Source organism: Stegastes partitus, unplaced genomic scaffold (genome assembly GCF_000690725.1).
Source record: "Stegastes partitus isolate 25-593 unplaced genomic scaffold, Stegastes_partitus-1.0.2 Scaffold29, whole genome shotgun sequence".
In the NCBI taxonomy this organism is placed as follows: Eukaryota; Metazoa; Chordata; class Actinopteri; family Pomacentridae; genus Stegastes; species Stegastes partitus.
The window spans coordinates 166,984-194,934 of NW_007577760.1; the positions used below are offsets into that span (position 1 = coordinate 166,984).

Genomic DNA, 27,951 nt, shown 5'->3' on the forward strand with positions numbered 1-27,951 from the left:
TGCATCTACCTGCTGGATGTTCAGAATGCAACGTCTCTGTGTTGTGTGCAGCTTTATGCCAAAAAGACTGCCTCGGGTCTCATTTGTATACAAATTTTACCACAACATTTTTATGCTTGTTTTATGTTTCCCTGCTGTTTTGCTTTGCATTCTTTTCCTCTAGTATTTACACTTTCTGTCAGGCTACTTGTTGTTACACAGCAGTTTGTTGCAACTATCTCTTGACAGAAGTCAGAGTTGGTGAAATAAAATGAGTTGGCCTGGCGGACAAAGCACAGATGGGTGTTGCCTGACATAAAGATTTGAGTCAAGTTGGTCAGATAAAAATTATAAATATCGCAACCAACTCTATTCTCGTGTCACTTCTGATCCATGCAAAGTCCCTAAATCAAAATCAAGACCCAATACGCAGTTTCTTTGCCCTCCAGGAAAAGAACAAATTATTTGTCTAATTCGTTTGACTGAAATGAAAACAATGAATTATATAATTTGTAGAGCAGCTAAGTCGAAGTAAGCTCAAATTCAGAATAATTTACTTATAAGACTTTGTTTGCATATGCTGTACTGCCGCTCTTGCTCTTTTATCTGGCTTTGAAAAACTGTTTGACTGCTGTCTCTCTGTTCAAATAAGTGTTTGCCGAACAGTAAATTGTGTGCTGATTGTTTCTTGCGGTCTTAAACCAAAAATCAATGATGCTGTGCATGGTGTGTAACCTCTCTGCGTACGCGTATGCATGTGATATGAATTCTTTGACCTTGTCTCACCACAGCAAGCTCAGTTCCACGTTAATTCAATATTTAATGGTTTCCCAATGCAGCTGAGGGGCGAACTTTTCCGCGCATGTGTATTTGTGTATGTGAAGGATGCGTGCCATAGAGTAAAGATCTAGTAATGAGAGCATTTTTTAGACTTTTATGCTGTGATAAATAATTCATCAGTCAGCGTTTGAGACAGCCATAGAATAAATCTTTTGTCACCCATTTCACCTAAGAAAGTTGCCTTCATCCCTCCCTCCGCCTTCCCTCCTCCTCTTCTTCATTCACTTGTCAGTCAGGCTCTTTGTCAGTATGCACAACTGTTCCCTTATTGACAAAAGAACCAATCACATCTGACATCGAAATTACCAGTCCATGTTGTTCTACCATATCTGGGTCTTGAGAAAAACAATTTGAACAGACAGCTATGGCAATTTTCTAATCAGTCCTAGAAGTCTGCTTTTTATTTCTTGACATCTTGTCACAGCTTCATAAAAGAGAGCCACTTAATCCTACTTCCTCTCGATACAATAACAAGCTCACTTTTTTGACAGGCTATAATGTGCTATTATACATTATCAATAGTAAGGTATTGAGACGCATCGGCGAATCACCGGATTCAATAAAATAACAAGCCGCCGAACAAAGACGCATGCTCAACAGTTTACAACAGAATACATCACAAATAAAAGATGGAAAATGGTTGAAACAACAAAGAACAAACTGACAGAAATTAGCAAGAAAAAAAAATTGTTTTATACCAGAAAAAATTTAAAGTTGCAGAAGAAATAACAGACAGAAATAAAATAAAATAACCGCCCCGCTCAACAAATTGCACTCACGCTTACAATTGACACTGAAGATGGATTTTCTCCAGGCGTCGCTTTTGAAACTTTTGCTCCTGTTGTCTTTTCAAATTCAACTAAAGGCTCTCCATGAGGGTTTTTTTTTTTAAAAACTGAAACAAACTTCTTTTTTATTTTTCAAGTGGGAAATTTTGTTCACATTGGCAGGGGGAGCAAGGACATATGCAAATCAGATTCATTCGGTTGAGCTTTCCTGGTCTCTCTGCCTTGTCAGGAAATGAAGGGACTTATAGTGGCTTGCTGATCATTTGCTTACTCTAAATCAGGCTGCTGATGGAAAACACCCAACACGACCGAGGGGGAAAGACTCTCCAGAGAGAGACGGCCCCGCTCTGGTGCTGGCTGGTTTAGATGTTGAGGAAAACGTTATGAAAAAGAGAATGATGATTTTTTTACATCTGCAAAAACTCAGAATTATCTGCCACTGGTGGTCCCCTGAGGTATCCAGTACATGCTGCACCTAATTTATGTCAACCCTCACAACAATGCACAATGAAGAGACGGCAGGCTTCACTTCACTTGATTAAAGCAATCGCTATCAATGGATGTCTCGGCCAGGAAAAATTTCTTGCATTTAAATGTCCAATTTGCAGCTCTGTTTGCTGATGAAGATGTAAAGTGTGTGTCATGCGATGTGACTGAAAGCAACAGCTATTCGGGGTGGACCTTGAAGTGACATTGCACAGTAAAAAAAAAAACTGTAGAAAGTGTAACCAGTGCAGGGAAATATTGAAAAGGCCCATCTCCTGCTCCAAGACATTGCATGCTACACTGACTAAATAGCAAAGGGAGGCAAGGGAGGCAAGGAAAAAGGAGAAAACAAAATCAAAACTTAGCTCATGGAGGCAGAACATATTTTTGAGAGGCAGTTTCCGTGGCGGTTTAGGTGTGTGCATACACGTGCACCTCGGCGCGTGGTAAATCCTAATCACTCCACCACCATAAACCAGCTGATCTATTTATTTTAGATTCATCTTGCCTCCTGACCTCTTCTAAGGTTACTCCGGGACATCCATCCTCACATCCTTCCCGTTTTCTTTACCTCTCACATTTTTCACTTCCAATTTTTCTTGCAATTTCTGTCTATTAATCTCTTCCTCCTGCGCTCCTCGCTCCATCTTTGTTTGTTCAGAGGAGGACAGGAAGTTGTCTTAAGGCTGTAAAATTGGTGTTTGTGTGTCTCTGTCAGCAGATTGAGAGCCACCCACTGGACCCACAGTATCAGAACAAATCAGACTGAGATATGGGGTTGTGTGTGTGTGTGTGTGTGTATACTCACGCAAACATGCGTGTGTGTGTGTGTGTGTGTGTGTGTGTGTGTGTGTATTTCTTTTTAAAATGTACTATATCAGTTTGAGCTATAGCTCTGTGGATAATTGGTTTGGTGAAATAGTGCTGAGTGTCTGTGGCTCTGGTGGCCTTCTCTCTCACTTTCACTCCCTCCATCTCTCTCTCTCTCTCTCTCTCTCTCTCGTGTGAGTGTGAACGAGTCTGCAGTGTTTTATAGATAAACCAATATCTGCGCTTCCAGCCTTTACTCTCTATTTCACACAGAGAAGTGCTCCACAAGGAGTTTGCTATAAAGACCTCCTTCTCTTCTCTTCTCTTCTCTTCTCTTCTCTTCTCTTCTCTTCTCTTCTCTTCTCTTCTCTTCTCTTCTCTTCTCTTCTCTTGATGAACTAATGAAAAAGCATTTAATTCCTTCGCTGTTAAACACTTGATCCAGCTCCTTATTAGTCCTTCATGGTTGTTTACATGTTTTTGAACACGTAATTTGTGTTTTTTTACAACATGAATTCATTAAAATGTATATTTACTTTGGGCTAAAGACTCATTACTCTGACAAATGCTTGGCTGATGGATGCTGGTATTACTGTAGACGTAAACTGCACACTTCAGATCTTGGAATCAAAGCCAGTGTCATTACTGTTGAATCAGCTGCGATAAAGAGAGTCTAAGAAATCGACATTTTGGAGTCCGTTTTCGTCCAAAGGAGCTGAGTGTGCAGCTCAAACGGGGCACGGTGGTATTTTTCTTGGTATTTTTGTGGCCGAGGGTGCACAGTGCATCTGTTCGGGGTGGGATTAAAAGTAATCTGTTATCATCTCCTCCCACTCTGGTAAACAGCAGATCACCAAAATACCAAACAGGTGCAGGTGATGGAAAAAAAATGAACAGAGCCTCCGGAAGATTTAACTAATCAGTAGGGCAAATCAATGCCTTGTGCTCCGCACCTGCATAAAAATTGAGTTTCTGCCGATGGAGTGAAGTCATCTTGGCTAGACGGCTCTTTAGAAGCGATGGCTTAAGCGCAGTGGGGGCAGTAACCGGTGTGTCTTTTGACACCATTAATTTCACTCTAATAAACCTTTTTCACTGCAGACGTGTTGTCTTGTCATTACAGGGAAAGCGCAGGTAGAACTAATACCATTTAATAATGACTCCATTCTGTTTAAGTGTCACTGAGCCAGCATGCATAACACCGATGTCCTGGAACTGGAGCCGTCACTTATGTTGTTAATTACACCTTTGCTTTTCATCCTATGGCAAGTCAAAACATCCGTCGTGAAAAAAAGAGTCTGTTACACTGTACAAGAATATGACTCGAACCATCTGTAGATAAAGGTAACACTGCCATATGCTGCACGACACAACACTTCAGAAGATTCCTGCCCCGCTCTGCTGCCGGCTTTTTAATATTACGAAGCTGCCGTGCAGACAGGCTTGACTCTATAGCTGCACATTTCATCTCATCATCATCATCTTCATCATCATCATCATTTCATCCTTACATCTGTCATCAGAATTATTTTTGTTATTTTAAGCCAACTTTGTACTCGTTTTTTTGTACTTTGGACTTGACACACGCGAGTGATCAGCACTTTCAAAAACCGCCCCACTTGTTGTCGTTTTCTTTTTAATCTCCAATCATTGCATCATGGTGGTTTCGTATGCTACTTAAAGGGGAACTCCATCAGTTTTGCACATCAAAGTGTGTTTACAGGTCTACATGAGTGCTACTGCATAAGTGCAAAAATAGAAAAAGCAGAAAGCCTTTTGTGGTTCCAGAGTGAGCTGTGCGAAATTTGATAAATTGCCTGAAGCGTTGACAGCTGACGACTAGGAATCTGAAAGTGAAACTCTGACAAACTGGACTTAAAAAAGAAGTGAGGTCACCATGCTTTTGCAGCCTCAACTCTGCTTGAGTTTAGTGGCTCAAGGCCACATTAGACACTACTGGCTTAACACAAACAAATCTCTAACTGCAGAATTTGACAAGCAAGAACAAAGCGTGGAGTAAAAAAAAGACAAAATATGTGGATCTGATTTGAATATTTTATTTAAACTGTCCATCATGAGTCTGACTGTTGTTTTCAACGAACCAATGTCATGTTTTCTGGCTGTAAATGCATTTTTGTCTTCGCAGCCAGGACCTGTTTTCATGACTCTGCTTGGTCGAACAGTTTGTTTCTTTGCACTTTGCAGCTTAAGCTGAAGATATGAAAGACATCCTTCTTTCATTGAATGTCTGTATGTGTAGGTGCTGCCTCGCCAGACGTGTGGCTTGTTTACTCACACCATCTACTATAAGGAATACCCCGGCGGACCTAAAGAACTGGACAAAAGCATCCGTGGGGGAGAGCTGTTTCTCACTGTGCTGCTCAATCCAGTGAGTCAGAGAAAGCACACACACACACACACACATAAACAATCAAACTCCACTTGCACATGCAAACGGATATAGAGAGTGAGAAACAGGCAAGACTGTTACACTTGATTTTGATTTTTGCACCTTAAAGAGGCACCAACAGGGTTTCCCACTCTCACTCCTCTAAAGGTAACTTCCTCTCTTGTCTGGTTCGTTCTTTTTTATTTTTGCTGTGTGTGTCTGTCTGTCTCTTTTCCTGTCAGGGGCTGCTTCTCACTGTGGAGCTGTGTTCATCTCCCCACTTTAAATTAGGTCTCACCACAGGGGGGTTGCTGTCACACACACACACACACACACGCACACACACACGCATGCACGCACGCACGCACACACGCACACACACACACACACACACACACACATCCTCCCCCTCTCACTTGCTCCTGCTGTGTGTGTCAGCTCAACTCGATTCTGCTTTGAATTAAGGAACAGAATTAGGTTTAGGTGGCAGTTAAAATGCTCATCCACGCGAACATGCTCACGAGGGCGTGCACGCACACAGTTAAAGATAGACATATCATTTCACAGGAACTGTCCCCAAACAATCTCTTTCTCCCTCTACCTCTACCTCTTCTCTCTCTCTCTCTCTCTCTCTCTCTCTCTCTCTCTATCTCTCTGCCTCCAACCACACACGTGCACATGCACAGACACAAAGAGATGCTCATAGACCAGCAGTAGGCCGTATTGAAGTGTCAGGTAGGGGAGTGCTGAACTAGAGGAGCTGTCAGGACTCACCGAACATCACAGAGTCAAGTGCAGCTTTGTACAACAACCCAATCTTGCTTTCTTCTTTCTTTCTCTGCACCACTTTGTCTCATCTTTTTGTTATTCAATTTTATTTCTTTTTGTCTCATATTTTCTTTTTATTTCTTTTACTTGTTTCTCTCTTTCTTTTGTCTTCCATTCTGAGCTGTTTTATTTATTTAGATGCTTTTTTTTTCTCTTTTGTTCCGTCTGTCTTCGCTGTGTCAGAGTGTCAGTGCATCACTGTTTCTCCTTTTGAGCACCAAGGTCTTGAATCTTTTTTATTTTTTTTGAAAAGCATCATAATACATGACATTTGCATCGCACTGTGCAAGCACTGTGCTTTTTTTCTACTCTCAATTGGCACTTGATTTAACAAAACAGGAATTAGTTCATATTCAGTTCTGTAGAACTTCTCTAATTGCTCTGTATCAGGTAAAGCCTTCCTGGAGAAGAAATCTCTAGTGCACATGAAGTGTTTTACATTTCCCTCTAGCAGCAACAATGGTTTTCTAATAATAGACATAGAACTAGGTGGTTGGCATGGAGCAAAATATGGAGGGAGTATAATTTTTCTGTCTAACCAACAGAGTGATTAGAGAGGCTGCTTGTCATGTATTGTAACAATAAGTGATACAAATTGCATGAATGCAGTGAGTCAGTGGGGAAAATGCACCACAAGACTCACCTGTGACTATAAAATCCGTACCCTTAGTCATTTTCAACATGCTCCACTGAATAAATAATAAGGTGTAGCTCAGTAACTGTGTGGCCTTTAGCACAACTCTGCAGTAGTTGACATGAGCAGGACGAGTCAACATGACTGAAGCCATGATAACTTAAAAATAAAGTAACTTAAAAACAAAGTAACATTTGAGGAAGAACGGTATGCATGACAAATGTCCCTCTTTTTATATATATAAAAAAAAAAAATCTTAAAAAAAACAACAAAAAAAACAATACCTGTCACCTAAACCAAATGGCCTGGGGTCCAAAAGACCCCAAAAGTCCTGAATAGGGTTAAAAAAAGAAGTAAAACATAAAAATATAACATCATTCAACTCAGTTTTGTTATACATATGTTCAGTTCAGGGGCTGCACAGTGGTTCGGTGGTTAGCACCGTTGCCTCACAGGTAGAAGATCTCTGGTTTGCGTCTCTGTTAGGACACCTGGGATCTTTCTGTGTGGAGTTTGCATGTTCTCTCCATGCAGCGTGGGTTCTCTCTGGGTTCTCTGACTTCTTCCCACAGTCCAAAAACATGTTGCGGTTAATTGGTGATTCTAAATTGTCCGTAGGTGTGAATGTGAGTGTGCTTGGTTGTCTGTCTCTAAGTGTAGCCCTGTGATAGACTTGCCTTCACCCTGAGTCAGCTGGGATAGACCCTCCGCAACCGTAGTGAGGATTAAGCAGTGTAGAGATAATGGATGGATGGATGGATGGATGGATGGATGGATGGATGTTCATTCAGTTCAGTCAGATTGATGTTGACGATGTTACGTTGTATGTATGTCACTGATACATAAGTGATATCTACATGAGTCACATTCATACAGCATAAGTCAACTCAAGGCATGTCTCACATACTAAGAGTAGATCTTATAATATTACAATGAGAAACCCAACAAATCCAAGGATTCCCTTTGAGCAAGCTCATAAAAACACTTATAATAACGCAATAAAACAATAAAACGGTTACAATTAAAATTGATTTAATTGCTCTAAATTAAAACAACCCTTTGTTAATTCTCTTTTTTATTACTAAAAACTAAGGGATATTGCTGTTCTTAGAATAACAGGGGGCATGTTCGACAGCTCAGGCTGTAAAAACAGAAAGCAGCCTCGGTGGTTTTCTTGTGGCAAAGCTTTAGGAACCTTAGAAAGAAGGACAAGTGAAGATCTGAGCAGACTTGCTGGAACATAAAATGAAAGCAGTTGGTGATATGGAAGAAGTAAGGTTATGTAAGGCTTTATAGACGAGCAAACAGATTTTAAAGTCTATTCACAAAGATAGGGTAGCCAGTGCAGTGACGCTAGCACAGGGATAGGGTAGGATAACAGAAATGAAAACTTCCCTGAACGCCTCATAAAAAGTAAATAACAGGAGCCCAATTGCATTTTTTTATTGGAGCAATATTACTGGAACAGATGCCTAACTTTTTATAGACTTTTATTTTTATAGAATAACTAATATGGCCAATTTTGAAGAGAAAACAAATAAGGAGTTATTTAAATTGAAAGATTAAAAGTATTCAAATTGGAAATTCTCCTATGTTTGCTGGACAGCGTTAAAACTCCTGGTCTGTGTACTAAAAACTCAGTATATTCCTCTTCTTATGTTATATATACTACTTTTCCTCTATATCCCTAAAATGTCATAAAGATGTGTTTCAGTTCTGTTTGGGGATGTATAAACACAACCCAGTACCTGACCAAGGAAGTACCATTTGAGAATAAAAGCATGAGCACAAAACATTTATATAATTTATGAAGTGAGAATATAATAAAACTTGATGAGTCAAACCTACTGATGGGACTTGCATTGAAAGGTCATATTAATGTATTTAGGAAGAACAATACAACACAATAATAATCACGCCACAAAAGGCGCATGAATGTAGTACTGATTGTTCTAATGGTGACTCTAGTGATGACGACATGCTGCTATTGTGATGTAAAGTATGGTAATGTTCATCATAAATGTATGAATGTAACAGCATTATGCAATCGTAGAATTATGCAGAAGTTATGATAAATGGCAATATAGTACATAAGTAAATAAAACCCTGAAGAATATTGGGAAACATTACATTAAGATCGTCTCCACATGAGCTCGACAAACCAAGAGGGAGTCATCTGCACACTTGCTTTTCCTCTTTCTTTGGCTGTCTCTTTCACACACACACACACACCCACACACACACACACACACTTATATATACAAGGGTTTGAAATTCTTCTTGAAAGCCAGAAACACACAGACGCTAATTACATTTTTTTTCTCCCTCTGTTTCTGCTATCTTTTGTCCTTCTCTCTCACTTTCTCCCTTTCTTAATCAGTGTAATAAGAGATGAAGCTCCCCTCTTTTTGTGCCACTGAATGAAGAGACCTATTAAACATAAAAGCAATTTTAGCACTAAATGAGAGCCATTTGCCATGACTTGCGTCCACACACGCACACACATATGCAAGCAAATATACAGACTGATGATTCATTCTCGCTTCTCACTGCTATGTTTCCATTTGCAGACGCAAAAGCTTAATTAGTGTATGCACTTTGTGCGTGTAATCAATAGTGTTCTGTAGCTCGCCGCTTTAGTCCCCCAGGGGTTTCTATTGTTTGATGATCTCCACATTGGTAACATTGCCACTTCCTGCTCAATGACTTCAAATCACATTTGGCCTTTAGTGGCAGTTTACCACTGACAACAACCAATACATTGCATGTGCACGTGTGCGTGCATGTGTGTCCGTATGGATAGTTTCGCATCGTTCCAGGCTGCATCAACAATCACTGAGCTCACATACAGTACACAGTACACCCGACAATTGATTGGACTTTGCAAACAGCCAATAGGGCACAAGTCTTTCCCCAATAAATGGCCAGAGAGCTGGTGAGAGAGGAGAGAGAGAGAGAGAGAGAGAGAGAGGGAGAGAGAGGAGAGAAGAGGAGAGGAGAGGAGAGGGTGGGGGAGACGGGGGAGAGCGGGGTGAGAAGGTGGCAGACAGATTGAGATTTAATTTTCAGGTCACGGCATCTTCTGTCACTTGAGAATCCAGACACATACAGAGAGGAAGTGATGCACATATAGGCTCTCACACACACAAACACTCAGCAATGCATATGTTTGTGTGCCCCAAGCATCCAAGTATCTGCGTATGTGTGTGTGCGGGTTATGTATAAATGTGTGTCTCGCTGGCATAAGCAGAGCTATAGACATATATCAGGGCTGACATTTAGCGCTTAGCTCTGCCACTAAGCTTATTAGCCAAACACCAAATATCAGCAGAATCTCCCTCCCTCCTAGCCTTCTGTTTTACCCGCTTTCTCACCAGTCTTCTCCTGTCTAGGGCAAAAATCCTATCTCACTCCATCTTTTCTTTCTTTTTTAAAAAAAAAATTTCAACCTGTGCATGTTGACTTTTTCTCGCACATGTGAATCTTTCCACACTTCTTTTTTGTCTCATTTTCACTCCTTCCTTTCCATTCTCCGGAGTCCTGCTGATTGCAACTGAAGGCTTTGGCAGCTCATCAACACATACAGGCCCCCCCCCCCAAAAAAACACAACAACACACACACACACACACACACACAATGACTATAAGCCACAATCCAAACAGGAGAAGAAATTACAAAGTGAGAGAAGAGCACTGAAAGATGGCAGAATGGAAAGGGCCAGTAGATGTTGACTGGATCAGGCAGAATAAATTGAATCGAAATCATTTGCTGTATTGTCGTTCAGTTTTCAATTATCTGCTGATGAGACGGAGACAGTGAGATGCACTGTGAGGGGGAAAGAGAGAGAAGAAGAGAGGTGCCGATGATGGAGAACGACAAAGACTTCTGTGTGTGTGTGTGTGTGTGTGTGTGTGTGTGTGTTGGGGGGTGTTGACTCCTTTTTAGTAGCAATAACAGTTCAATCAGGGACGAATGTATGTGGAACTAAGTGGTCTGTAATGGGAAACAGGCGACTGCAGCTACACATTGAAGGAGAGCAAGAGCAGCAGAGAAGGACAGGGAGTGGTGGTGGTGGGAGGGGGTGCGCAAGAGGCAATAAGATACATAGAGTACCGTACAAAAGTTCTGCACCGTGACAGCAACAGCAACATACGGGAATAACACACATTCATGAAGAAATAGCTCAACATAATGGAATCAGTCTGGGAATACATGCAGAAGCAACTGAGGCAGTCTAAATCTACAGAAGAACTGTGGCAAGGTCGCCTAGATGCGCGGAACAACCAAGCAAGCATCTTGGGAGAACTTTTCAAGTACCTTCAAAAACTGAACTCAGGTATAAACCTGTAGGAGTATAAGTATACGTACCCGTGCTGTGTTCCAAATCCATGCTACATGCTAACAGTATACACTATGTACTAAACTATAAATAAACTGTACTTACTGAATGCAGTCTTTCCAATTATCATACAATAACCTGACTTGCTGTCAAGAATTTAATATTTACACCATTGGGCATCAATCAAACTGCAACAACTTTAGTTGCCATTGCCGCTTAAACTTAACCTGAAGACATTTGAAGGTGTTTCTAAAGCATCTTCACTCTCATTTTTAATTTCCAACTGTGGGTCGCTCCGTGGTTTCCTTGTACAGTGCATTGTGGGACAATATTCTTCCTTAACAGCACACTCAAAAAAATCAGTAAAGTAATTAATCGCCACGCATGTTGTAGTGGTTAGTATAAAATACTATATTTAGCATACAGTGTCACTGCTTCACGGGGACAAACCAAATGTTTTTCTCCAGGCTCAGTACTTGTTTGTTTTTGTTGTTTTTTAAATTTGTTTAACTTGTAAGCTTTTAGTTGACAATATCTACTATTAGTTTTCTAGCTGACTGTGAGCAGCTCTGCAGTTACCTTTGTGCACTGCATCACATTGGCAGAATAGTGTCCACTCGCAGTACACTCAAAAAATGACAATATACTTTATTTTACTTATTACTTTTCTAAGCCGAACATGCTTATGCTGATAGATAGATAGATAGATAGATAGATAGATAGATAGATAGATAGATAGATAGATAGATAGATAGATAGATAGATAGATAGATAGATANAGATAGATAGATAGATAGATAGATAGATAGATAGATAGATAGATAGATAGATAGATAGATAGATAGATAAGGTTAAAATCTGGCCTCAACCAAAGACCAGTAAAACAAGTAATTTCTTCAAAAATTTAATCATGTTAGAGGGGATTGGAACATGTCACAAACTCAAATACATGACTGGTGTTCTCCTAATCTTCTAAGACGCAGCATTTGCGTTTGTGTGCGAGTGTTAGTGTGCGAGTGTTAGTGTGCTTGTGTGTTCATGGATTTTGAAGAACATCACTCCATGTTGGACTGACATGCTTCATCAGAGCATCTAGGTCAGCATGAGATCGTAGAGAGGAGAAAAAAAAAAACAACATGAAGTGACTTTTTGGAGCCGACGAGAGAGTGAGAACAAGACATTAAACGGATGAGAGAAGGTGAAGGAAATGAAGCTGTGCAGGAGCAATGAGAGGAAAAGACAAGGGACAGAGATTAAAGCAGGGAGACTGCAAGGTTCCGTTTATTTCTCCCATTTTTACACTTCCCTTCCCTGTCCAGTTCCAAGTACGATTTGAGCCCAATTTTGGTGTTAAATTATTAGAGTGGTATTCTTTATTAAAGGCACATATGGGACTCAAAGCAATCCAATATTCAGGAAATGAGACATGGCACTAGATGCCGAAAAAAAGGTTTGTATGGTTCAGTTAATTGAATTCTTAACCACAATGAGTCCTTCCATCGAAAGGGTTTGGAGTTTGCACGGTGTCGGGAGATTAACATTCTCTCAAGTGGCTTTTTTGTTTTTTTGTTTTTTAATTCAGACTCACCTGCCAAGGTTACTCACTCTGTCTTTTCCTTTGTTACCCACCTCTCTGTAGTTTTTTTTTTTTCTTTTTCTGCAGCTCTCCAATTACAAACACAAATCATCTTCCCTCTCCCCCTTTGTTTAATTTGGCAGCCAGTGCTTAAGCTCCATAATGAATGTTTCCATGTTCAGTAACACTCAGATTTTCTCTCTCACTTCTCACTCTCTTTGTCTTTCATGCAGACACCTGCGCACACACACACACACACACACACACACACGCAGTACACAGCCGTCCCCTCACAGCCTGAGTCAGACATCATAGGCTATTGAGTGGTTTGAAGGGAACATAAATCACTTTTTGATCACCCTGCCGGCTTTCAAAAAAGCACAAAACAACACAAAAATGGTTCTTATTTACCCAGGTCAGATTTGCCTGCATTCACTGTGTATCAATGCAATATAATATTCGCATCCTATATAACGCACCGCAGCTCAAAAAAAGAAATAAAACCACAATATGCTGTAGGAAAAGGGTTGAATTTAATTTTACACTTTTCCAAGAGTAGTAGGTTCTCCATTCATGCTTCGAAGAGAGAGGTTTTTTTTTTTTGACATTACAATTCATTGGAGAGGAGGGGCAAACAAACACTTCTTACTGGCATGTGTTTGTGTTTCTGGTGCTTGACGGTGCTTTGACAGTGGTTCCACATTGTTGCTCTAACATCAGCTAGATTGATATGAAGCAGGCGAGCCTGGATGGTGCACCGCTGGTTTGCTTAGAGTGAGCACAAGATAAGACGGCAGTGGCAGATGCACACAATTGCGTTGGCATACACAAGCGCGCAAATGCATAAACATTTACACTGACACACACACACACACACACACACACACACACACACACACACACACACAGGCAGGGAAAAAAAAAATTGACTCTGACATGCATACCTTTGCCTCTCTCCTCTTTCTCTGTTGCATTCTCTGTCAAAAAGACACAAAAGGAGCCACACACGCATCTGTTCTCCTTTCTCCCTCCCACGGCGTCTCTCACACGCCGACACTTCCCTCCCATCAGTATTCGGAGGCGATCAGTATTCCGAACAGCTTTCCAGGTCAGCCGGACGCTGATCCATCAAACCCTGACACTGTGTCGCTCTGTATCTACAGCAACCTTCGCCGCTAAAGAGGAGCACCGACAGTCCTCTGTCACCAGGAAATTCACCGTGTATGCTTCAATGAGCCTTTGTGTGTTTGCATGTGTACTTGCATTACTCTTGTTGTGCAGACATAAAACTATTCAGACTCACATTGTGGGGACCTGCTTTCCTTTTGGAGACAAAACACATAAATCATAAACTTTTGTTGTTAAGACTTAGTTTAAAGTCAGAGTAAAGCTTTGGTTACCGTAAAGGTTATGCTTGGGTTGGGGTGAGGCAAGGTTTTGTCCTCTAAAGGGATGGAACATGGCTGCATGTGTGTGTCTGTGATTGTGTGTGTTCACAGTCATCGACATTCTCCCACATAGTAACACACAATCATCCATGCACATACAGACACACATACTCACATTCAACAAATAATTCATATATTAATGGCTGATGTTACCGTTTCATCCAGACACATTCCCAAGCTTCCTGCAATCACAAAAGGAGCATGTGCGTGTTAGTGAGTGTCAGTGTGTGCGCGCGCATGCATGTCTGTGAGTGTGTGTGTGTGTGTGTGCGCATTTGTCTGCTGCAGCTATCTTAGCTTGTCTCTTTGATCAGCCTATAAAAGCACTGAGGCGTGGACGGATAGCCTAGACCAACACACTATCGCTCCTTTGCTCCCTCTGAGTCTCTCCTGCCTCCTCACACACATTAACCGTCATGAACACACTCTGATACACTCTGAAATACTCTCCCGTGTGTAGCTGCATCTCTCCCATCACCCGGTGGCTACGAGGACCATTGTGCTGCCTCCTCAGCTTTATCTGTCAGGAGTGGCGAATATATCAGTTTCAGTTTATCTGTTTGCCTCTTTGTACTTGAAATTGTGTTGAGTTAAAAGTTAATGTATAATCTTACTTCACAAAAGTGACTGTGCGCCACTTTGCAAAGTGATAGCAAATATTGATATTCACCGGACAGCTGGCGACTTTGAAAACCATCACACACGAATAATCTGTTTGCGTTTCATTGAAGCCACATCAACAAACGTGGGAACTTGGGAAATGGGATTTTGACTTTATCACAATTTTGCAAAATACAATAAATATGTATTTGCTTCCCTCCTTTCCTCTCCATGCCCTGCTCTGTTTCTTCACTCCAGATAAGTATATTCATGACTCACCTGTCTAACTACGGCAACGATCGACTGGGTCTCTACACATTTGTTCACCTGGCCTCCTTCCTTCGCTCGTGGACAAACCTCAGACTTCACACACTCCCTCCCCTCCAGCTAGCGCACAAGTACTTCCAGCTTTTTCCTGAACAAAGGAACCCTCTCTGGCAGGTGTGTTTGCAAGTATTTGCCCACATGTACAGGCTTGTGCGTGTATTTCTGTGTATGTGTATACACTTTAATCTATGCTTTTGTGTCTAAAAACATATTTGTATTATGTAGATTCAAAATTACTCAGGCAGAAAGCAGAAAAACAAAGCCCTGAAATATTCTGGTGTGCAGACGATGAAAAATTAGAGCGATAGTGTGATTATATTTGCCAACTTTGTATCAAAAACAAAGAAAATGAGGTGAGATTCACCAGTTAGATAGTGTTTACCTTTATGAATATTTTTGTCGAAATTGATAATCTCAAGATTTGCTTGTGAAAGTAGTTTTTCTACTTTTACTCTTTTTTCAAAGCGGTTCTTAAAGGACGTATATTCAGCTTTTATGAATTTGTGGTGCCTTGCGAGCTAATACGGTCTGGGAATACTATTCATGAGGCAAAAAGAAAAACTTAATTCATTCACTTTATGTAGTAAATCCTCTCTGATGTGGATTTATGGGCATGTTTGCTTTTCTATGTGTAATATGTACATGCTTACTTTAACCTCTAATCCTTTCTTTCTGTGCGTCTGTAGAACCCGTGTGATGACAAACGACATAAAGACATCTGGTCTAAAGAGAAAACCTGCGACAGGTTGCCCAAGTTCATGGTCATAGGGCCACAAAAAACAGGTGAGATACACATGAACACACATTCAGACATGCACATGCAACAAAGAGACTCCTTCTGTGTGCCCAGGTGTCTAGATCCTCCACATCAGAGCCTATTCATTTAATCCCCCTCGCTCCTTTGGTCCTGTCAGAGGGAGACAAAGGAGGAGGCTCTTACCTCCTTTCTTCCACCCACATGCTATCTACTTTAGATGCATGGGGATACAGTACAGAGCTACCGCCCTCTCTTTCTATCTTTCTGTCTCTGTCAAAAAGACAGCAGAGAAAAAAAAAAGGAGCTTATTAAAAAATGCGTATACATTACGTAAGTCCCGTGTTTTGCCTCTGTGCAATTTCCTAAATTGTAATTGATGGTGTTTGGGGTGAGAGGTGAGGAGGTTCCGTATAGCTGCTAATTAACCAGGTGATAATCCTCTGAATGGGAGTAGAGGTCATTAGAGCAACATTAGCAAACCCAACAGCAATTACAGTACTATAAATTCTCATTTTATTAGCGGGTGTGTCAGAGAAGCTGGAACAAATAGGAAACAAGATGAAGGGGGGCCAATGTAACAGGATGTGTGGGAGAAAGTGTGAGCAGATACCGGGTGGAAGGACACTGTTGAGGGTGAGATGGAGGGCATGACCAGAGCCCCAGTGCTGATTGGTGTCAAATGGTTTTGAGTCATTTGATGGGGATACCTATGATCAGCGCACACACACACACACACACACACACACACATACTCACACACACACACACACACACACACACCCACATAGTGAATTCTCAGCAAGATATAAATCTTGCGGATGGAAAAATCATCCAGTATGGATCAGTGGATGACAGCTCTAACACACACACACCGAAACACACACTCAGCGATGCACACTTTCGCACACAGACTACTCTCTGCTGAGCTGAATTAACGAGCCAGTTATGAATTATGCCCTTTCTTCCAGGAACGACAGCACTTTATCTCTTCCTGCTCATGCATCCCTCCATCTCCAGTAACTTCCCCAGTCCGAAGACTTATGAGGAGGTCCAGTTCTTCAACACCAACAACTACCACAAAGGAATTGACTGGTGAGAACACACACAAACACGCGCTTAGCCCCGTCTTTCATTCTTTGTTTTTGCCTTTTATTAGTCCGCGCTTAAGGTGAAATGAAAGATTACAAACAACCCCCTTTTTCATTTCGTGAGGCTGTTACAGGCTGTCATGTGTCTTGCAGACGTCAGTGATACATTAAGCGGTTCAAAACAGTTCAACAACGTCTTCAAAATGATCTTTTAAGCCTGCAAACATAAGCCAACAGACATATGGTTGTCTAAATTGACCCATAAATGGGTTGCTTAACTGACAAAGACACAGCTGGTGCGTTCTCCAAAGTCATCCATAAAGACTTGACTCAGAATTCTTCATTAAACACTGTTTAAATTATATCATCAAGTTTATTTTAGGATCACTGTCTAAGGCACAGATAAAGACTATAACTTTCTGACTTTAGCAGTTGTATCTGACTTTGAAAAAATGTGTAAAGATGCTGTGTAGGCTTCGGGTGACTGAGTTTACAGTAATGATGGATGCTTGTGTGTGAGGCGTACATCTTCAGTGTGTGCATGTGTGTTTATATTCCTTCTCAATTTTTCGCCGTGTCTGTTGCCTTAGGTACATGGAGTTTTTCCCCGTGCCCTCCAATGTTAGCACGGACTTCCTGTTTGAGAAGAGCGCAAACTATTTCCCCTCAGACGAGTCCCCACGGCGAGCTGCTGCCCTGCTGCCCAAGGCCAAGATCATCACCCTGCTCATCAACCCCTCTGACAGGGCCTACAGCTGGTATCAGGTAAGTACTGTGCACAAACACACAGCGAATACATTAGATACCTGTAACTACATGTACATGTATTATTTTTTACCTCCACGCAGCTGCCTGCTTTATCAAAGGATCACGCTGTGTCGCTGTATTGCTTTAAATTGAGTTCTTTATCCAAGTTTGTGATTGGAGTCACTTGTGAGTGCAGAGTTAATGAGGCTGTTCATCTATTTGTTTATCTTTACATCTCAGTATAGGAAGATCCTGAAATCTTCTGCTTAATCCTGCTTGATTAATGAGATATAAATGCCAACAACATGTCAGCTGAAATGTTATGTAATTATCCACAGTAAAAAATCTCTCTCTTGCAAAGATGTGAATATATTACTCGATGTGTAAGACAATGAAGCAGACTCACACTGGTGCTTGTGAACCCTCCCCAGCATCAAAGAGCTCACGAGGACCACGCAGCCTTGCGGTTCACCTTCTATGATGTCATCAGTGCGAGACAGGGAGCGCCAGCTGAGCTACGCTCCCTGCAGAGTCGCTGTCTCATCCCCGGACTGTACGCCACACACCTAGAGAGGTGGCTCACATACTACCCTGCTAACCAGGTATGCACAAACACAGACAGGGGCTCATACACATGCCCATACGGAGATGAATTAACTCTATTGCCCCGGTGTGGAAACCTTGTATTAGTTTTGTAAAATGTAAAAAGTAATACGTTTTAGGAAACATATTAAAAGATTTGCTTTGGGCTCAACAGTTTTTTCTCAACTGAAACAATGGCATCTACGTATCCACTTGCTGAGCACTTATACAATCCAATGCACATCCAGTGCAACTTTTTTGTTGTAAAATACTTTAATAAGTCCTGTGCTGTTAAATTAAAGTATACTTTCTTGCATTGAGGTCATAGTCAGTGGGTGTGTTGTGCCTGACTCCATTATATTTAGAAATTCTTCTAATAACCTGCGCTGCTCGTGTATAGTACTGTGCAGTGCAGTATTAGGTACTAAAAGTAATATAAGAATGCTTTCAAAAATCATGACACAAAGAGTTTTTATTTCAGCAGTTAACTTCACACAAAGCGCAGTAAACAGTAAAACCAAATCAATATTTTGTGCGATCGCCCTTTACCTTTAAAACAGCACTAATTCTCTCTGGTACGCCTCGCACACAGTTTTTAAGGTACTTGGCAGGCAGGTTGCTCCACGCATCTGGGTGAACTTGTCACGCTTCGTCTGTGGATTTAGACTGTCTCGTTGTCTTCTGTCTCTTCATGCAATCCCAAATTGACTGCGTGATTTTGAGATTAGGGCTCTGTGGGAGCCAAACCATCTGTTGCATGGCTCCTTGATTGGTGTTGGTGATGCTTGTTGAAGAGGGTTCTGTTTGACTGTGACTGTATGTTTGGAGACTCTGTCATGGTGCAGATTAAATTTAGGACTTGATGGTATTGTGTGGTGGTTGAGAATCTAATGTGCCTAAACATGTTGTGTACACTGAGGGACACACCATTTGAAACACGTTCTAATAAAATGTAATCCGATGCAGCATTCCTTTAAACTATGCGCTCAGTAATGAAGATATAATTGAACTTGCATATTTCCAAGCTGTCCTGAAATATGAAACACTTCAAGCTTCATAAAGGCATATATTATGCCAAGTCTGTTATATTGAATTGCATTAGACTGCACAGATGCACACTTTTAATAAAGTGGCCACTGAGTGTATTTTGCATCATTTAAAATGTCCTTGTTTTTGTGCTTCGATGTGAATGCATAAAGTAACGCGTTGCAGATTGCCAGTAGGAATCAGTTATTGTTTATTCACCATAAGAAGAAAAAGATTAAAGTGATGTATTAAACCTGCTGTCAGTTTTCCAACTTTTGCTGTCGTCACTGAAGCGGATCATGTTGCACTGAAGTTCGCAACTGTCCCTGGGCTTTGCGTACACCCTGTGCTAGTTAGTTAGGTTATGGTACCCATTGTCACAGTATGAATGTATCTATGTGTAGGTGATGATCATAGATGGCCACCAACTGAGAGCTGACCCTGCAGCAGTGATGGATGAGGTACAGAAGTTCCTGGGAGTCACTCCTCACTTCAACTACTCCCAGGCCCTTACGTAAGTCTCTCACATAGTACGGCAGTGCCCCTCTCTCTCTCTCTCTCTCTCTCTCTCTCCCTCTTTGGTGTTTTTGTTCTCTGTTGTCCTGGGATGAGAGCACCTTTCACCTGGCATGCACTGTGGTAGAAAAAAAAATAGTACGGATTAAACCTGTAACAAGACCCCAGTCCCAAAACTGTGTCAAGTCTGACATCTACTGGTGAACGGTCAGGTGCTAAACTGGCCACATACTCTTTTCCACTCTTTTTCTCTGTGTGACAGCGATACCATACCATGGCTATTTGTTGTGAGCCGTTGTCTGTCTTTACACAGACTTATGTATTAGAGGAAAGAAAAGGAAAGAAAAATTCCATTGTGTGCTCATAATTATAAAGTATATAGGATGTGTATGGAAGAACATGAGAAAAGAAAAAGAATATAAACATAAGAGAAGAAAGGTGTGGAAACATAATTCTTACGTATTAAGACAAATTAACAAGACAAGTAGGAGTCAAGGTGTGACAAGCGATGCTTCAAGTGGCTCACACTTATCTTGTCGGGATCGCATTAAGTATATTAACATTTCATTTAATTTGCTTCATCATGCAAAAGCATTTTATATATTATATATATCCACACTCGTATTTAGGTGTGTTAATAATGACATGTACATTACATAACAAACACACAGATCTGTTTTTGCAACACCAGTCTGATGCCTATTCCTGTCAGGAGTCAGTCAAATGGTGAAGAGTGAGCTTGCAGAGCAGTGACTGTCCCCACATATATACAGCCTGCCTGTCTGTGTTTCAGCAAACATAAAAGTATGATTGCTCTGCTGTGTGTTGTCAATCCAAAGGAACTAAAATAGCAAAGACACAAAGTGCCAGTAACAATGTTTAATAATGAATCAGAACACATTTTTGCAGATTTTCACAGCAGATAAAAAAGACGTGCAGTGAGCAAGAGGGAGATAATGGCTTCAAATGTGTTGCTGATGTACGATCATTACAGATGGAAATACAGCACATCTTTTTATTTCGCTTCAAATTCCAGTTGCTTTACATGTGTTGATGTAGTCGTAGTCACTGGCTCGCTGATGCTCATTCTTAATGGTTAATACAACTCAAAAACAGTATCATGTGTTTATTCTGTTATATATGCACATGTATGTCAACCAAATTCTCTGGAGTTTCAGTGCATTTCAAGGGATTTAGCTTTCGCCTCTTGACACTCTGTTTCAACTCATTCTCCATTAAAGATGTTGCATGTGACCTTTATGTTTTGGAGGGCTGGTAAACTGTTTATTTCTCAAGCACCACTCATCAGAATGCAATCTGCCTGCGAGCCCTCAAGCCTCCAGACAGGGACATCCAGAATTTGTAGCTTAGATTGGGACAGAGAGTGCCTCTGTCTTGAATCACAAACCCACATGCATACAAATAATTTGTAAAGAGATGCATTTTGACAGAATAATAAGCAAGCTGTGTGTGTGTGTGTGTTTGTGTGTGTGTGCGTGTGTGTGTGTGCGGTTGTGAGTTTGTATTTTGGCTGAAGACCGAGTTACCCAAAAGCCTAATCTTTTTTTTTCTCGACTTCTCATTCTTTTGACATGGCGGCGGTCTGACAGATCCTCAACACTGGAGCCTATTTATTTAATCCCCTTCTCCTTTCTTCCTGCTGTCCTGTCAGAGGAAAACTGAAGAAGAACCACTTAACTCCTTTTTTCTCTCTTTTATTCACCCACTGATGCATGCAGATAAAGAAAATACTTGCATCTCTCAATCACATCCATATTAGCCCTTATCTTCTGACTGCCAATAGCAGTTAACAGCAACGTGTGTTGTTTTACATCGTTTCATTTCTCTTTTTGCTCGACTGTATGCTCCCACGGTGCACAAAAAAGATGCATGAATGTATACATATAAATCAAAATCTAAATGTTACACATAAAAGATAGAAAATGATTTAAAAAATCACATTATATATGCCCTAGATGAGCAAATGTGCATACATATCAGAGTATGCGCTCCTAACCATACACACTGTATTGCACATACACACATATTTACTGTATATTAATATACATACATAAATAAACATTACATGCATATACGATCATGCACATACAGATGGCAAGAACCACATGCACAGTTATTTATAAAGGCACTTTGTTTTGGAAGTCATCCACAATCTCCTCGTCTGTTTCGTGTCGTCACATTATATGCTGCAGAGGTGCCAAACGTCGTTGTTAATAAGACGAACACATTTGGAATTACAAGGGATGCTCACAGAGCCGTTCAGAGGACATCGTGGAGGCATTGAATCTATTAAAATAGTTCTCCTTCACATTTGTGTACTTTTTCATAAAATGCGCTTTCATCTCAGGCACGGTGCATCCATTCCCCAGTGACCTTAGTTCTTGCTTAGGGAGCCATGTTTTCTGTTGCCTGCTCTTTCCATTAACAAGATTGCGATTAGTGTGCACCTGGGCATGCACCTCGCATTCATGGCATTCAAGATAATCTCCCACTTGTTTTTTTGTCCTGAGCAACAAATAACACATTAGCCATATACTGTTTGTTATAAGACAGACCGTTTTTCAGTCCAATTCCAGGCAATTTACTGGATGCTTATCTATGATTTTTTAAACAAAGACAGGTTAGTTTATTATGCAAACACACTGTCTCATGTTTCCACAGTTGCCTTCTTCAGGGTGTTTTACAGATAATGAACCGAGCCAATAAGTACAGTAATCACTTTTTAAAATGAGATCTCCTTAGAACGGAGTAAACAAAACAAGCTGCAGCCTACGCGTGTTTCTTATTCTGTTTGACCATCTCATAAAGAGTTACCACTGCCAGTGCATTACTTTATTATGCATCCAATAAGCTTATTCACTTATAATGTCGGGAAAACACAATCAAGTGTATCACATCATAATATAGGAGGAGGGTGCATGTGCAGACTGTTCAAGACAGCTTTGATAACATTGTTTTGTATCCACCGCTGCGTCACTTCTCCTGCTCAGAAGTCATTGTGCAAAGCCACAATGTTCAGGACACGAGATAGGCTGAACGGAGATTGTAGGAGGTTTGATGTAAACATGACGCGTAGCTCTTGAACATGAGGAGAGAATCAGGACATGATATTTTTGTGGGCCTGTGACGCACGTTGGGCAGGGTGAAGAATAGCAAAACACAATGCATTCCGTGACAATTTTTTTTGCTGCTTTTGAGAACAACTCCAAACCTACATGTGGAACAAAGATAACAAACTCTTCATTTTTTTTTTCTTCCTCAAGTGTGTAGAATAATTCAGGGAATGTGGTAGTCAGAAAAAAATGTCTCTGCCACAATAACTGCTGTGTGTCTGCATAAAGAAAGATAGCAATAGTGAGAGAGAGAGGGCGCATAACAGACATGCGAAGGGAGGGCAATAGAGATGGAGAGATGAAACAAGACAGCACAGCAGTCAGAGAGAAACCAATTGCTGAAAAGTAAGAGTCAAAATGTGTTGAACGTGTATGTAAGATTTTTGCTCTTTTTTCAGGCCTAATTTCAAAATGATAACGCACTGACATTTCTATTCAAAGCTTGTAATTTCACATTTTTCACTAAGGTTTTTCTCGTGCCCTTCATTTCTTTTTTCTGTCTGTCCCTCCTTTGTGCTTTTCTCTCAGCTTTGACCCTCAGAAGGGCTTTTGGTGCCAGCTCCTTGAGGGCGGAAAGACAAAATGCTTGGGGAAAAGCAAAGGACGAAAGTACCCTCCCATGGAACCAGAGGTAAACTTATTTTATTTTAATTAAAACAGACGTATGCTCAGGGAAAAAAAAGCAAAACGAATATACGCACCGAATGAAATGTTTCAAAAAGAGACAAAATAAAACAGGAAAAGCAGCAGTCTGACTGACAGTGACAACACATAGTCTGCCATTGCTGTGGCAAAATTTCCCACAGGACTCAGCACAGGGTTGGAAACTGTCAGCCAATCAGATCCAGCCAGAAACTTACAACCTAATTATGAGGACTCAATAGTGACACTACACCCATGAGAGAGAATAGGGGAGAGTTAGGATGGAGGGAGTAAGGTAGAAGGAGAAAATCCAATCCTTAAATCTTTGTCCTGGCCGTGGATTCCACTGAGGAAAGACCAGACCTGCAGACAATGAATCACACATTTGCTCTCTCATGAAGACAAACACACAGATGCAATTTATCTTCGCGCATGTGCTCACATGTGGCGAATGGCTGTGCCTCTGTGTCACCTATAATTAAACTGTATTTGAGTTTCCACCGAGGGGACAGAAAGAGAGAACAGAAGGGGGGAGGAGATTGAGGGAACACCAGGGAGGAGAGACAAGAGAGGGGGAGAGATGAGAGATAATGGATCTTATGCATCCTTCATGTAATTTTCCTCCTCTCTTTTCTTAGCTCTGCTGATAGCACTCAACACTTTGTGACCTGGGAGCTCTAAGGCGAAATAAACTGATCTGAAGATTGCAGCACATCATTAATCTCTCTGAAATTTTTGTTTATCCCTACTCAAATGTTTTTTCTTTTAATCTTATTCTCCTTCAATCCTTCCTTTTCTCCATGCCTCTCCTCCTTTTCCTTTCTTTCTTCCCATTTCCACATCTCTATATACTTTGTTTTTTTTTCCATCTGCAACATGTCACCCTTGCATTCTTTACCTGTTTGTTTTATTTCCTGACTCCATCGCCCTTACTCCTCCCATACCTCCGTGTATCTTATTATATGTTTCCACTTCCTCCATCTTTTCTCCCCTGCCACTCTATGTAGGCACGAGCATATCTCTCCAGGTACTACAGGGAACACAATGTGGAGCTGTCGAAGCTGCTGCATCGCCTCGGACAGCCCCTTCCCTCTTGGCTAAGAGAGGAGCTGCAGAAGGTCAGCAGCATGCTCATCTCACCGACATGATACATGCTAGTTACAAGCTCTGAAGTGATTTCCAGTGGATTAGACTGGACGGTTGCATGTTTTGCTCCTGTGGCTCTTGAAAACCTGATTTCTGATTTGAAGTATTTCAATATAACATTTGTTTTCGTGACTAAAATGTGCAACAATTTCATTTAAAGTCTTGTAAATCATGCATTTATTGATTTATTTTCAAAATGGTTTACAAAACCTTAATATAAATATCTCCTTCTGTTCTGGGTTATTCACACAAACTAAAATTTGCTAAGTAAATTTGTATAGAATTGTTATAGCATACATGTCAGTATTTGTTTGGCTGTAATTACTGTATTTAAGTTTTAGTAAATTGCCGAAGAGCAATGTTACAATAAAACAAAACACCAACACTAGTTCGTAGTAGTTAAAGCAACAGCGTTCGTGGTGACCCATACAAGGCCAGTTTTGATGCACTGATTTTTAGCCTGTGTGGTTTTACCTAATTTGACTGACAGTGCTGGTAATGTCTGCAAAATCCCAACTGCGATTAGATTTTATTAAAATATTGTGAAACTCAAGTGCACAGAAATATTTAACATTATTTTTTTTTTCAAAATTTGTTCTGTTTACTTCAAATTAAGAACAGTAAGACTCACAGAACACAGAAATATTGTAAAAGCTGGTCACACTTTTGGAGAAAATGTTGTGACTCCATCATTTATAGTGAGGACTTGATGAAGAAATCTGTTGTGGACTCTTAAAGTCGGGGTAGGCAGTATCTCCTTGGTGTCACTGGGTAGAAATTCCATAATAACCCTTCAGCATATTGTAATCTTACTGAGAGGAAACTAGATTTCTGCACCTCCTCTTGTCTCAATTTTCAGGCATTAAAAAAAACAAACAAAAAAACAAGCTTGAAACTTAATTATAGGACTTTTCACCCAGATCAGGTAAGAGTGTATAAAGAGCAACAGAGTCCTTAGTGGGCACAGGACATGATGGTGCACTGGGATCAACAGTGGGCTTTCTGTGTTGGAATCTTGTTTGAAGCCACACATGAATGTTGACTTTGACATTGACTGTTTGAAATGTGTGTAGGTGCCTGTGTTTGTCTGGTGGGAGGGGCTTAGGACAGAGAGAAGAGATAGAAGAGCTGCAAGAGGAGGGCTGTATTTTTAATTTAAAATTTCTTTTTTCTTTTTTTCTGCCTTTTTCAGATTTATGCCTACTGCAGCTTTAATCCCTAAGATAAACAATACAAAGCTAACAACAAAAGCAAAATGTTTGGGTAGAGTAGCAATTCCTCATGTAAAACACAAAACACATCAAATGAAACTGGCGAGAGCTGAAAAGCAAAATGTAATCTTCCGAACCGGATTACCTCCTAATCCCGTCAAGGTATTCAAAGCATGCTAAATGCATGAAGCTCCATAATGGCAGTGGCGGTCTCACCTCATCTCTGCATTTGTTTGCAGACCTGTGGAGCTGTTGTCATTGTTTATGAGATCAGATGGAGCAACTGACATGTCTGTTTTAGGTTTTTTGTTCATTCACAGTATATTATTTTTCTGTTCCTGTCGTTGACATTTGAATTAATAAGTAAAGTGCAATTAAATTGATCCCATTTTCTCCCCTCTCCTCTGTCTGTGTCTCCCACTCCATCCCCTTCCTCTCTTTACCACTTTCTGAAGGTTAGATAACCTTTGCATCCATGAGCCAGGGTTAAAGGTCGAGGGGTCAGAGACCAGGAAGCGACCAGGAGCACCTGACTTTCAGATGCACTGTCTGTGGCCTTTTAGTGCACCCTGAGGTAAAGGCAAGGACGGGGTGCCTTGTTTCGCTTAGGAGCTGTGATGCTGCTGAAGGGAGCAGAAGATGTCAGGAAAACGCAAAGACGCGTTGCAAACTGAAACAGAACGGATGGATGGATGGATGGATGGATGGATGGATGGATGGATGGATGGATGGATGGATGAATGAATGAATGAATGAATGAATGAATGAATGAATGAATGGATGGATGGATGGATGGATGGATGAATGAATGAATGAATGAATGAATGAATGAATGAATGAATGAATGGAAGGATGGATGGATCACTGTTTCAGGTGACTAAGACAGCTCTGAAGAAAGTGGGACTAAAAGGAAGAGCCACATCATAACAAAGAAGAGAACTATGGGAGACAATGACAGTTTGACAAGTCTTTGATGCCCAAACCCTGTTGTAAACTGCAGCGAACTGTCGTGCAGACCTGCAGTGACTTTGATGGTTATTCATCTTTGTTATACTTTCACCTTTAAGTTGCCAGAGCAGCGCTGGTCAGCTGTGCATGGTTCCCATAGAGATCACTTTGCACTAAGTTCTGTTCAAATATCTCCAAGACAAAAAAAACACACTCTGTGTGGTTTGGGTTTCGTTTGTTTTTTTGTTACACCGAGAGAGAAAATCCAAGGAGGAGAAGTGCATAGACTCAGGGTGAGTGACAGGCTGTTACTTTCCATGATAAGTTCTCATTGTTTTGTGAATTAATTTTTTTAAGTGAAGCTAGTTTCTGGTAGATCTGGTAGCCTTGTTCACCCTTAGAGATGTCACTTGAGGCTTTCACTGAAAAGTTTGAACTGGAAATGAGTCACTGAAGCAAAAAGCATTGCATGCTCATTATTCTCTTGTGACGAGTCATGCAGAAGAACGCTGTGTCCATTTAGCAGAGAAAGAGAGCTGATGATTTCAGCTCTAAGGATAGAGGAGACATGAGTTTGTGGGAAGTAGACTGACCAAAATCGGCCTAGTGGATATGACACGTTATTCCAAGACTCTTTAAGTAGCTGCTGTAACTGCAGGCAACTTTCTTTATTTTGTCAGTGTTTCATTTCAGTCTCAACCTCCTTTTTTTCCTTTTGAAAACCAGTGGCCTATGTTGTTTAGATTCAGTTTCAATGCAAAAAAAAAAAAAAAAACCCTAAATGTCAAACACAAAAACCAAAATTAAAGAAATGGATATGACTGACAGCATATGACGTTTTTTTAATGAGCATGACAACACACGTGAACCACACCCTGCATACCTGGACACACATTTGTGAAGTCACATTTGTTCTGATAGCTGACCACTGTCAGTGTTTGTCCTCTAAGGTAAGTGAAACTCACATGAATCTGAAGAGTCAAGTTATCAGGGTTTGTCTTGTTCATCATTCAGTAACTTACAGTAAAATAACTGAGTTTAAGCATTTTTCTCTTCCGGTTATCATCAATATCATAAGATAGCGTGGAGTACATAAGTATTTGTAATTT

At 40.8% G+C, this 27,951-nt stretch overlaps 1 protein-coding gene across 1 annotated transcript in view; it reads left to right on the forward strand.

Annotated features, from left to right (window-relative positions):
* The window catches only part of ndst3 (N-deacetylase/N-sulfotransferase (heparan glucosaminyl) 3), a 43,806-nt gene extending 17,197 nt beyond the window's left edge, over positions 1 to 26,609 (forward strand). Inside the window, exons 6-15 of the mRNA XM_008298487.1 lie at positions 5,164 to 5,292; positions 14,977 to 15,159; positions 15,732 to 15,828; positions 16,771 to 16,894; positions 17,481 to 17,655; positions 18,069 to 18,239; positions 19,650 to 19,759; positions 23,424 to 23,526; positions 24,545 to 24,655; positions 26,355 to 26,609. Coding sequence (XP_008296709.1) covers positions 5,164 to 5,292; positions 14,977 to 15,159; positions 15,732 to 15,828; positions 16,771 to 16,894; positions 17,481 to 17,655; positions 18,069 to 18,239; positions 19,650 to 19,759; positions 23,424 to 23,526; positions 24,545 to 24,655; positions 26,355 to 26,384 — 1,233 coding nt within the window. The 3' untranslated portion in view covers positions 26,385 to 26,609. The remainder of the gene's footprint in view (positions 1 to 5,163; positions 5,293 to 14,976; positions 15,160 to 15,731; positions 15,829 to 16,770; positions 16,895 to 17,480; positions 17,656 to 18,068; positions 18,240 to 19,649; positions 19,760 to 23,423; positions 23,527 to 24,544; positions 24,656 to 26,354) is intronic.
* Positions 26,610 to 27,951: the final 1,342 nt, after the last annotated feature.